The 12,823-nt window shown below is 51.8% G+C and overlaps 1 protein-coding gene across 1 annotated transcript; it reads right to left on the reverse strand.

Annotated features, from left to right (window-relative positions):
• Positions 1-334: 334 nt before the first annotated feature.
• Positions 335-1,306, reverse strand: SOX12 (SRY-box transcription factor 12). Its single transcript, XM_084848439.1, has one exon. It carries the CDS (start codon positions 1,304-1,306, stop codon positions 335-337), a length of 972 nt encoding a protein of 323 aa, XP_084704565.1.
• Between the last annotated feature and the right edge of the window lie 11,517 nt (positions 1,307-12,823).

A 12,823-nucleotide genomic window follows, 5' to 3' on the forward strand; every position in this document is an offset into this window, starting at 1 on the left:
GAGGGTTACAATGAAAAACCTGATTAGACAGTCAAATTTCATGGGTAAATAAACACTGTGTCAAGCCAGGAGCTCTCTGTGGCTTGTAGGGGCGAGAGGTGATGAAGACGCCCAGCCCCGCCACGCCGAGCCGAGCCGGCAGATGCCGGCAAAGTGGGTGTGTGCCGAGGGGGGGATGGGCTGATGGAACGTTCGCCTTTGAATGCAGCCAAGGCAAGAAAATGGAGATACCTGATTCCTGCATGTAAACAGCTGGGATTGTTTTTGTTTTTTCCTTTCTCTCTTTTTTTTGATAGAACCTGATTGCGGAGATGTGAGAGTTACCTGGTGAGACTCAGTATGTGAAGACCAAGTCCGAGATGCTAGACATCAGCCAGTCCCCAGCGATCATCTCAGTCACCTCCGGGGTGCAATAATCCGGGAACTCAAAGTGAGACGTGGTGCCCAGAGGGAAGAGGTCAAGGTCTTTGTCAAAGATGGACCAGTCTGGCGTCCCGCAGGGCGTGCTGGGCTGGGCACGGCTGGGCAGGAAATCCAGGAGCTCTTCTTCCAACTCTTCATCGGAGGAAGCGAAGGAGGAGGGAGGGGACCCGGCCGATGCTGGGGAAGAGGCCTCAGAGGACCTCTCCTGCTCCAAGAAGGGTCTGGTCAAGGCAGCAGCTTCGTGGCCCTTCGGCTCCCCAGTGCTGGCCGCCCACCCTCCTGCCTCGCCAGTGGCTGGGAGCACGTGCCAGAACTCCTTGCCAGGTGTTTTCGGACTGTCGTCCAAAGCCGCCTGCAAGAGCCGCGCTTCCAGGGGGCTGGCATCCGGCTCTGGAGTCGAACGCCCCCCCCGGCCGCCGGCACCAGGCTCCGGCTGTGGAGGCGGCCTCCTCGCAGAGGCCGCCCGGCCAAGGACAGAGGGCTTGATCTTCGCGGGGACCCTCGGGCGAGACTTGGCGCCGCCCGCCTTCCCCTTCTTCCGGGGCCGGTACTTGTAGTCGGGGTAGTCGGCCATGTGCTTGAGCCGCAGCCGCTCCGCCTCCCTGACAAAGGGGATCTTCTCGGAGTCCTGCAGGAGCTGCCAGCGCCGGCCAAGGCGTTTGGAGATCTCGGCATTGTGCATGTCTGGCCACTGGTCCATGATCTTCCGCCTCTCGTTCTGGGACCACACCATGAAGGCGTTCATGGGACGCTTGATGTGGCCGCTCGGCGTCTTGCACCAGCCGGGCTCCCCTTTGGCATCTGTCAAGAGCAAGGCGTCTTTGGGACACACCTCCCGCTTGGCTTCCGCCCCCCGGCTCCTCACGTTCCTTTGCTGGACCATGCTGCCGCTGCCGCCGCTTGTCGTGCCGTTTCTCGAGAGCCCCTCCCAACTGGAACCTTCAGCCGGGGCTATTTTTCCATCCTCTGTTGGAGGAAGGACCGGCCGCTCCTCTGCCGCTGGGTGGGTGAGCCTCTCTGGCTGCTGGCGGGATCGGCCCTCGTCCACGCCCCCCTTTCAACTCGCTCTCTGAAGCAGCTGGCTGGCGAATGGACAGAAGCGGCCGTGGCACCTTCGCCGTGTGATCGCGGAGACGCCAGACGAGCAGCCGGCCGGACGAGGGCTTGCCGAAGGAGGAGAGGGTTTTTGGCAAGCCAAAAGCAGAGGAGAGACCCCAAGAGGAGGGCAGGAGGGGGTGGGTGTCACTGCCAAGCTGGGATTCCCTCTGGGCGCTGCATTGCCCAGGGATGGGCGAGGAGTCACGCCTTCCCTTCGCTGCGCCGGGTAGGAAAAGACAGGAGAATGAATGAAAGGGTCAAAAGAGAGGGTCGCTGCCCCTCGGGCACCCTCCACGCCTCTGTGCTCCGCTGCCGCTTGCCTTGCTAACAGAACCTGCTCACGCCCACCCCACTCTCGCTCCCTCTCTCCTCTTCGCTGCCTTCTCTTATAGCCCATCCTCGCTGCCGACAGCCCCCTCCTCCTCCTCCTCCCCCCTCCCAGACGCGCTCGGCCCCTCCCCTCCTGTACAGTCCAGGGGCTGCACACATTGCCGCTCAGAGTAAACACCAAGGTGCTTATTCTGTCAATGGGAGGCTCCTCCCACCCAGGGACGTCATTGGTTGCGGGGCAGGAATGGAGCATTTGCATCCCCCAATAGGGTCGCACCGTGGAAGGAGTTGCTGGAGAGAATGTCAAAAACTTTCTCCTGCCTCCTCTCCTGCTACCCTGGATTCCCCAACAAAGGAGCCCCCTTCCAGCCCACCCGCAGCGCCTCTGACCTGAGCTGTGACCCTCCCTGCCTTCCCCCGGCCCACTCACGGGATTGGCCAGGGGCCAGGGATGAAGCCCGGACAGGCTGCAGCCCTCTTCTGCTGCCCTTGTCTGGTTTTATAGCCCCATCAAGTTCAAGCGCAAACCCATTTTTGCAGGGAAAGGAGGAAAGTCGGCAGCTGCTGCGGCCCAGTCAGGAAGGGCTGGAAAAACGCTTCAAATTCCTAAGCACGAGCAAGGGGGGGGATGTGAACATAAGTATCAAGGGCGAAGATGCTCCTTCAGTCCCTGCATGCCAACGTCAACAGTTTTAGGTGTGCTTGCACGACCAGGTGTTGTCAGGACAGCCAGTTTTTCAACCAGCTTCCTCAGCTGCGCCTTTTGCAGCGGCTTGACCTGCAGGCAATCTCATAGTGTTCATCGCTGTGCTGTGACATGACCCCTGATAGCAAGCTGCTCTTAAAGTCACAGCTGCAGGGAAGAGTTGAGAAGCTGGCAACCACACATGCCCGGGGATTTTTTCCAGATCTGTGGGATGGCCAAATGACCATGTGGGATTCAGAATCCAGAGCAAAGGTTCACCTCCCCTGTCCTGGGTATAGGGACCCATCTCAACCCCGCACGCGCGCACGCACGCACACACACACACACACCGCATTCAGTTCTAGGATTTGGTGACAAGGAACCAGCCAGAAGTAAAAGGTACACAAAAGGTCATGCAATCCACCCTTCCTGCCACCATCCATCCCCCAACCCTTCAGAGGTTAATCTATTAAATCCAGATCACAATGTGACAAATGACAGTTTCCCACATGACAGTAGCGGTTCATGTGCTATTTTTTGGCCATGTGTGAATGTTAATATGACAAAGAAAGGAGAAGGCAGCTATTGTTGAACCACATATACATTCTAGTTAATACGCCTTTCACATTTGCCTTATCCTGTAATCCTTACAACAACCCTGCAAAGTGGGCCAGTATTATTGTCTCCGTATTGCAGGTAGTGGCAGATTTTGACTTGCCTAAAGACACCTGTTGAGTACAAGGCAAAGGTAAGATTTGAACTGGGGGACTTCTTGACTTGAGGCTCAGCCTCTTAATCACTACTTTTCACCAATTCTCATTGCAGAAATAAGAAATGGGAAAGTCAGTGTGGTGTAGTGGCTAGAGCATTAAGACTTCAGACTGGGGAGAGTAAGGACTGGTTCATTGTTTTATGGCAGGTTTCCCCAACCTGGTGCCCGCCAGAAGTGTTGGACTGCAACTCCCATCATACCCATGCAGCATGGCAACACATCTGGAGGGCACCAGGTTGGGAAAGGATGCTTTATGTATTTAAATTTACTTATGTAGAACATTCATTCATTCAATGTATACTCCACACTTTGATCTACAAGTCCCTGAAGCCGCTAACAATATATTCAGCAGTAAATACACCAAAAATTCAATTCAAGATTAAGGTAGTGATAAAGCCCATCAGATAAAACTACTGAGAAAGAGATGACACCAGCTCTTATCTCAGTAGCTTATGGCTTTAAAAACTGGCAAATATTTTCACTGCTTTCTAAAAAGGAGCCAAGGAGTAGAACTGATGGGACCACCACTGAAAAAGCCTTATTCCTGGTTATACCATCAGGGAGGCTCCGACAGACCTCTCTGATCTCAACACCCAGTAGGAGAGTAATATGGCGGAAGGAACACCCTCTGGTATACCAGACCCAGGCCATTTAAGGTTAAAACCAGCACCTGAAATTGAGCCTAAAACCTAACCTGTGATCAGTTAAGTTTTCCCAGTACTGGTGTAATATGCTTCATCTTGTCAAAGAAGCCATGCCCACTATGTTCTGGATCAGGTGAATTTTCTGAACAGCCTCCAAGGGCAGCCCTACCAAAAAAAAAAAAAAAAGAAGCACATTTCAGTAGTCAAGTCAAGAAGTCCATGCAACACAGTGGTAAGGTTGAATCATCCTTTTAGCCAGGAAGAGCTCTGAGGTGACCTTGGGCCAATCACACCCCTCTCACAGGGTTGTTGTGAGGATAACCACATTAGGCTGCTTGGACCTGTCTGGAGAAAAGGTGAGATATAAGTGGGATAAAACAAGTGCTCTTAAGAAAGCTTCACATTTTAAATTTAAAGCAGGTCCATATTATAGACCCACACTGTCTACTTTACTAAAAGCGTTGTATCTGAAGTGGTGACACACCTGCTTTTAAGGGCGAGGGGGGCATAGCTCAGTAGTAGCACATCCTTTGCAAGCAGGAGATTGTAGGTTCAACCCCTGGTGCCTCCAGGTATAAGGATCAGGGAACAGGTGATAGCAAAGGCCACTGCCCAAGGCCCTAGAGCACAGCTCCTCATCAAAGTAAGCAAGACGGGGCTAGATCAGCACTGGGCAGAAAGTAGGTCTCCAGGTGTCTTGGACTTCACCTCCCACCATTGCTGACCACTGGCCATGCTGGCAGGGGCATCTGGGAGTTGAATTCTAAAACATCTGGCCATCTACCTTCTGCCCACCCCTGGGCTAGAAGGACAAACAGTCTGGCCTGGAATAAGACAGGTTCCTGAATTCCTAAGGATGCACATGCAGTGCTGGCAAAACAAGGTGAACAAACCAAGGGAAAGCTGAAATCCAGGTGTCCCAATGGATCAGGTGAGAGATTCACTCGGAATTCTTTGTCGTGACCTTTCCCATTCACAGAAGATTTACCAAATGCTCCAGCACCTGCCCTGTGCCCACCTGGGGGGCGCCAGGCTGGGGAAGGCTGGCCTAGGTCCTGTGCATACAAAAGACTGCCTTCTCTGCTCAGCTACTTTGCAACCAACTAAGAGTGCCTTTTCCTAACGGAGGAACCATGGCTCAGCGGCAGAGCCCCTGCTTTGCACACAGAAGGTCCCAGGTTCAATCTCCAGGTAGGGCTGGGAAAACCCCCAGCCTGAAACCCTGGAGAGCCACTGCTGCCAGTCAGTGTTAACAGTACTGGGCTACATGGACCAAAGGTCTGACTCCATAGAAGGTAGCTCCCTGGGTTCCTAAGCTGTCCATGCACCAAGCTCAAAACAACAGAGACATTCTCACAAGTGCATTAAGCTGCTTGCCTAGGACGAATCAAAATCTCCTCCAGGAAACCAGGTGTGAGGGAGAGGAACTCTTTTATTCAGTCTGCCAATGCAATGCATCTCGCAAGTGACTCACACAGGAGAAGAGGCAAGGCAGGCCAGTAATTTTTCTTGAAGAATTTTCAAGCCTAGTGTAAATCATTGCTTGGGTAAGGGGTGCCTAATCTTGGAGGTTTTCCCTCCCGGAGGGGAAAGCAACCGAGGAGATTCTGATCACAAAAGCAACCCATGCGGAAAGGGTTAAGTACCCACCTCCCCTTGTGCTGCTGCTATGATAATATTCACATACACACACCGCCTGGATCACAGCAATTCTATGCCATGTGTAGTTTGGCCCTTCGGTTGTCCAACTGCCTGCCGAGGGAGACTAGCTTGGCTCCCGCTCTGCTGTCCTTCTGCAGGCAGGCAAAGACCTTTTCATTATAGCAACCCTTGACATGGAAGTGGGTCTGTCGGGTTGGCTGGTGTTTTTATTCTGTTACTGCTGTGTTTTAATTGTGTTTAGATGCATTTGTGTTGTTACTGTTTTCATGAAGTGTTATTTAGGATTGCAAGCTGCCTTGAGTGCCATTTTTCTTGGTAGAAAGGCGGGGTACAAATCAAATCAATCAATAAATAGGCTGCATATTTCCGTGAAGCACTGTAAAACTTTCCTTGTTTTCAGCAGGCAATTGCGTGGGGCAATTTAAGCCCATTTTTATATAATACTAGCAAAAGACCTGTCATTAGGATGGGTGGGGGAGGCAGAGAGTGGGCACGTATGTTGCAAACGCAGGCGGTGTGCACACGTGCATGTGTGTATGCTGCAAAACATCTGTATGCACCAGCACTGGGGATGGGGGCATAGTTCCAGTGGAAGCTGGTGGCTCCAATGTCAGTGGGGCGGTGAATGCACTCCGGGTTTCAGTCAGAACTCTAAAGAAGCTCCTTTAGAGTTCTGACTGGTTCTGACTGAAACCCAGAGAGGATTCACCGCCCCAGTGGCATCGGAGCCACCAACCTCCACTGGATAGTTCCTACTGTAATGGTTTCCCAAAGCGCAGTCCTTCCCCCACCCCCCTTCCCACCCTCAAAGCACAGGGATGTCTGAAAATTAAGAAGAATCCTGTCAGTTCAGACATTGCTGATCAGCTCCTCTGTGTGTGCATGGGGGCAGGGTGCACCATAGGATGCTGCTTTAGACAAGGTGAGGCTATGTGTCCATAAAGCCCAATTTTGCCTACTCTGACTGGCAGCAGCTCTCACCAGAGTTTTGGCCATCCCCTGCTACCTGATCCTTTTAAGTGGAGATGCCGATTTAATTTGGGACCTTCTGCAAGCAAGCCATGGGTTCTGCCACAGAGCGCCACCGGTAGCTCTCTACCAGGGCTGAGCATCTCCACAACTGCAAAACTCCCTTCATACGAAAGCTTCCCAAGGCTGGGCGTCTGCATCTTCCAGAAACAATGTGTGGTGTTTTTTGTTTTGTTTTGTTTTTGTCTAGGTTGACATTTAATAATACAGAGCATTTATATTTCAGTGGGTACTTCGTCATCAGTGCTATCCAGTTGCCTTCGAAGCAGTGTCGGCCCTCTTGAGCCCTTCATATATGTCTGGTTAAAAATAAAAATTTCTTTTTGGTTGCTCCTAGACAAAAAGGCTGCACTGGCTGAAGATTCTGGGAGCTGTAGTCCAACAAATTGGAGGGCAACAAGTTGGGGAAAGCTGGCTTTTGTTAGCCATGGTTTGTTGTTTTAGCCACGAATTGTCTTGGAGATGAGCAAACAAACTGTGGGTTGTTTTCCCTGTTTCTGGTTTGTTGCTCTCTCACCCATTTTGTTAGCCTGCAGAGCAGTTTTGTTTTCAGGCTGCTCTTGCTGGGGCACCTGTGTTTCAAGGAAGACAACAACACAAATAAACCAGGGATAAGCCATGGTTCTGGGTTCAGACATCATGACAAGCCATAGTTTAAGCAAGTGTCGGACTGGGGAGACACGGGTTCAAGTGCCCGCTTGGAAGTCACTGGGTGACTTTGGGCTAGTCACTACCTCTCAGCCAAACCTACCTTGCAGGGCTGTTGTGAGTTTAAAATGGAGAGGATTATGTATGCTGCCTTGGGCTCCATGGAGAAAAAGACAGGACATAAATGTAACAAATAAGCAAACAAGCAAACAAGTATCCAGAGCGCTACAGTTTCCCCACTTCTGTTCTACCCATCCCATTTTCCCTGACTGGAAGCAAATCACCAGGATCTTCAGCAGTGGGGCTGGTTGGGGTCTTTCCTAGCCCCACTGTCTGAGGTTGCTTTAACGCATGTTGCCAGGGTCTGACCCCTTCTGACGGGGTGCTAGGGAGGTGCTAGGAACACAGGTCGAGCCACTGAAACCTGCCCTGGATCCCAATGGCCTAGCCATGTACAGCAGCTTCATAAGGGAAGGGCCGTGGCTGAGAACTCCGTGCAAACGTACTTGGAGGGATACACCCCATGAACCTCAGTGGGACTCCCAAGTAAACCGACATGATCCGTTTTCTTAGTGATACTGTATGTGCCGGGGATGTAGCAGTTTTCACAGTCTGTCTCTGTATGTGCCCCCACACACGCACACACACTCATGTTGGGCCCCAGCGGACCAAGGACTTCTCCGGCAAAGCCCTCGTTTCAATGTGGATTGCACTGCAAAAGGCTGTGCTCCGCTGTGCCCCATCAACCTTCCCCGACCTGGTGCCCTGCAGATGTTTTGGACCACAACTCCCAGCACTCCTGACCACCGGCCATGCTGGCTGGGGCTGATGGGAGCCGAAGCCCAAAACATCTCGAGGGCCCCAGGCTGGAGAAAGGCTACCCAAGATGGTTTCCAGACCCCTCGCCTCAACCCCTGCTTCACCTCTTGCATTCCGCACCATCCTGGGCGCCTTCGGTCCTTGCCTTCAGCATCCCTCCGTGGCTGGCTCTCTCTGTCGTGTGGCTCCTGTCCTTGCTCCGTTCTGGTTCTTGCTGCAGCCAGCGGCGATGGGTCACTGGGCCTGCCTTGCCTTGCAACTGAACCTAACCCTTGCCCTCTCCCAGCCATTTCCTGGTCCAGCTTCTGGCTTCTTTCTCCTTGCTTGCTCCCTCTGCAGAGAGACCCCCTGGGGCAAACCTCATGGTGGCTCCGCCTCCTGCTGCTGCTGGTCTCCTCCCCCTGTCTCACTGTTTAACCCTTGATAGGCACAGCCTTGGGCACTTATGGCCAACTAGCCATGTCTTATATGAGATGGCAGTTGCTTGGCACCTGTTTGCACAGAGCCAGGCAGTCAGCGAAGCCAGGAGGTTTGTCAGGTCTCCACTGTCCGTGGCTGGTGGGCTGCACTTGACTTGGCAGGACTGATGGAAGCAAAGCAAGGCAGAGTACTTTTAGGTTTTAAATCTATGTTGGAAGCAAAATCATCCAGCTCCTTCTTATTGCCACCTTTCAAGGCTGAAAGATCTAAGCCTTTATCATCCCGCTCTCTGTTCTTTGCAACTGATACAATGCTGACTTTCTGCAAGCCCTGTGTCCTGCTGAACCGGAAGGCATAAAGGTCTCACAAAGAGATCTGCTGGTATCCAGCCACTGGTTTTGAGCCAAGCTCATTTTTAACTGCCTCACAGAGATCAAGTTGTGCAAGGCGCTGAGCTTCGATGTAATGGCGCAAGCCACTCTTGCACATGTCCTGTTGGTGGAGAAGGTCCTTGCAAAGCGCTTTGCTTTGGCCTAGTGGGTTCATTTTTTGCAGAGGTGCCCTTCTACTGGCCAGTACAATCATGGGCAGCAACGCCTGGAGCTCTTGGGAAGGTACTGCCATACATGGCTGGGGGGTGGTATGTCTTGGACCCATATCGCTTCTTTCGCTCCATTCAAATTCATTCTCATCCCCTTCACTTTTTCCTCCAGCTCCCAGCTCTAATGTCCCACTAAGGTTGCCAGCTGACCACAGAAATGTTGGCCTGGCCTGCTCCTGTACCCTGACCTGCAGAGATCTGCAGGTGAAGCTTTTCACAGACTGAAGATCACCTTTATCACCTGTAAATATCTTTCAGATCAGCCTGTGGTTAAAAGCAGAGGGGCAGGGACTGCAAAACAGCTGTTAGCCCTACTTAAGAAGAGCCCTGCTGGATCAGACTGGAGGCCTTTCTACTCCAGCATTCTGTTTCCACAGTGGCCATTCAACAGAGGCCCCAACGGGAAGCCCACAAGGAGGGCATGAGGGCAGCAGGCCCCGCTCCCGACACTTGTGTTCCCCGGAAACTGGAATTAAGAGGCAGACAGCCTCTGATTCTCCTTAGTAGCCTGAACGTTGTGTGGGCCTGCTGTGGAGCCCAGCTACACAAACGTAGGTGCCTCGGTGTGCATTTCTAAGTGGGGCCAGATGGGAAGGACCCATAGCTTGGTGAAAGAACATATGCTGTATACATGAAGAAGGACCCAGGTTTAATCCCCAACCTCTCTAGTTTAAGGATCACAGGTACCAGGACTAGGAAAGACTTTCACCCAAGAGCTGGGAGAGTTATTGCCAGTCAGAATAGGCAATACTGGACGAGATGGCCTGAGTTTCAAATGCCCATTGTATATAAACCTAAATGTGCTAAAGCAGGGTTAGGCAACCTGGTGCCTTCCAGATTTTTGGACTACGACTCCCATAATCCCTTGCCATTGGCCATGCTGGTGGGGCTGATGGGAGTTGTAGTCCAAAAAATGCTAGGGCACCAGGTTGCATCCCCCAGTGCTAAAGCATATGTGCACTTGGAAATCAGAGTTTGCCATGGTAATGCAGTTGTTTTCTTAAACTAAAAATATTGGAGCCCCATTCCTGGGCATTTTGCTCTATCTCAGCTTCCTCTCTGCACCGCAGCAGCATTTCCCATGTAAACACTGCATAGCGACCTTGTGTGCAAGCCTGACCCTTTGTATGTGTGTGTGTTGTAGAAGGGAAGGAAGTGTGTGTGTGTGTGTGTGTGTACTGCATACATTTTATCAGCTTCATTGCATTCTGTAATTGTCTCCTGTCAGGCTCATGGCATTGCTGGGCGACATGTAGCTGATAAATATTTATCACAAGTCCCATTTGCAAGTTCAGATCCTTAGCTTGATCGTGCAGGGTGGGAAAGCAGCTGCCATCAGGGCAGAGTGCCATATGCCAGGGAGCCATACATCTTTGGCCTTCTCTGAGCCTAGGTGCGCATTGGGCCCAGAGGAAGCATCTCATGTGTGACCGCCTTTGGGGCCATGGAGCTTCTGTTCTCCAATACCAAGTCTGGCCTATCGTTGGCAGCCTCTTATGGATCTGGAACTGTGGCTGGAGACCACCTGGTTCTCACACACACACACCCTTCCCTTAGAGGTCCCTTACCTTCAGGGTAAGCCTTTAAGCAAGGGAGTGCCAGGGCCTGTTTTTTTGCTTTGAAGCATCCTTTCCCAACCTGGGGCTGGCTGAGGGAGTTGCAGTCCCACAAATCTGGAGCGCACCAGATTTGGGAAGACTGCTCTGGAGTGTCTTGGATGCATTCTAAAGTTCGTACATAGGAAGCTGCCTTATAAAGAGCCAGACCCTTGCTCCATCTAGCCCAGTGTTGCTGACACTTTCCAGAGTTTCAGGCCAGAATTTGCCAGCCCAACCTGGAGATGCTGGGGACTAAAGCTGGGGCCTTCTGCCTGCCAAGCAGGTCCTCTACCACTGCAAAGGGCGGTGTGTGTGTGATGCTATCTCTCCCAAAGGAAAAATGATACCACCAGTGTGCATTTAGTGCATCCCATGCAAATATGAGATGTTCCATTATTTCTTTATGTGAAGATGCAAGGAGCTGCCCTATGCTGAAGCTCTACTTGTCACAGAAGTAGGCAACCTGTGTCTGGGCTGTACCACTTCAGACTGCCGATAGAGACTCCCCTTATGGAGTCTCCATACAAAAAAATCCTGCTACCCTAACTTGCACCCTGATACGCTATTTTTCTGTGTGCAGGGATTTTATGTATAGAGAAGCAAACAGTCATATCAACCCCCACCTGCAGTTTCAAATCATACAGCCCAGGAACAGGCTGACCGCCTCAGCCTGACTGAGCACTCTGGTACACCTAGCCCAATATTTTCAGCCACAAGTACCCAGAGGTCCCCAGGAGGGCAGAGGTTTATGTGCCACTTTGCACATTCCATTTTACAGAGTATTAATCTAAGACAGACTTCCCCAACCTGGTGCGCTCCAGATGTGTTGGAGCACAACTCCCAGCATCCCCAGCATTCAGTTCTCCATCAGTATATTCATTCACTGTCTCAAACTTTTACCAGTCGCCATGTTTTGAGCAGGGGGAGGGAGATGCCTGTTTCCATCGATTTGCAACCGCCACAAGCTGATAAAACATTTTTAATTCCTCGTGTCTGAAAGTATCTTCCTCGTTATCAACCGGGCTCAGCAGCACTGCTTTGAAATCCACTCTCCCATTTGTAGCCTGCGATTTCTCAAAGTGCATTGATAACATCGATCTCAAAAACCAAGGTGGCGGCAACGCAGTATTTTGCAGGATACCAAGGAAAGTCCGTCAAGGTGAAGGCTTAGATACGAGGAGAAGAGCATTGCTTTTGCCATCATGCTGCTGTTATTCATTCTCCTTATGATTATGCTTAATATTTCCCAGTGCTGGGATCCCCCCCTCACCCATTTTGAAGACGACAGCAGAGAGAGGGATGACTGAGCATGGAGACAGCGCCACCGGGGCTGACAGATGTGTTAACTTTAATCCCTCCCAACTCAAGAGAGTTGCCCCCTTTCGTAATTTGTTTCCAGCCAAGTCGTTTGCTGCTGCTGCAGGAAGAGCCAAATGAGCAAAGCGGGGAGAGGTGCCCGGGTGATGTTGCCTGAGCGACTGGGAGCTTCCTGGGGCAGGTGAGGCTGTCATTGGCTGCCCTGGTGGCAGAGGACTTCCCGGAGCAGGTGAGGTGCTTATTGGTCGCCTGGGCGACTGCAAGGATGGCGGCTCAGGGGTGCTGCTGATTGGCTGCCTGGCTGAGTGATGGGTTAGCGGAGAGCCTCATCCTGTGGAGGCAGTTGCCGTGGCAACAATAGTTGCAAAGGAGATGCAGGACCTAGGCCGCAATGGGCACACTGCAGGGAGGGGGAGGAAGGGAGGAGCCCTAAGACCCTTCAGGAGGGCCATGCTGCCCTCAGGGGTTGCTGGATGCGTGCCCACTGGCAGTGCTTCCAGCTGGACCACTGATTTAATATTATATATTATTATTGTTGTTGTTATTGTGATTGTGATTTATCACTCGCTGCTGCTGGTGTGTGCTCAGTTTGTAGCTAACAGCAGTAAACATGATATCCTCTAACACAAAAGGGGGCAAAATGCAGATCCGCTTCTACTGGGAAATGTCTCAGTCATTTGCAGTCGCTCAGCCAGGGGTGTTTTAACAATAAAAAGGACCCTTGCCTCCTTAGCCTGCTGACCTGAAGAAAATTTGGGAAGAAACCAGTAGCAAATG

This window comes from Heloderma suspectum, chromosome 4 (assembly GCF_057233095.1).
Source record: "Heloderma suspectum isolate Gila_16-S chromosome 4, 16-S_ref, whole genome shotgun sequence".
Classification (NCBI taxonomy): domain Eukaryota; kingdom Metazoa; phylum Chordata; class Lepidosauria; order Squamata; family Helodermatidae; genus Heloderma; species Heloderma suspectum.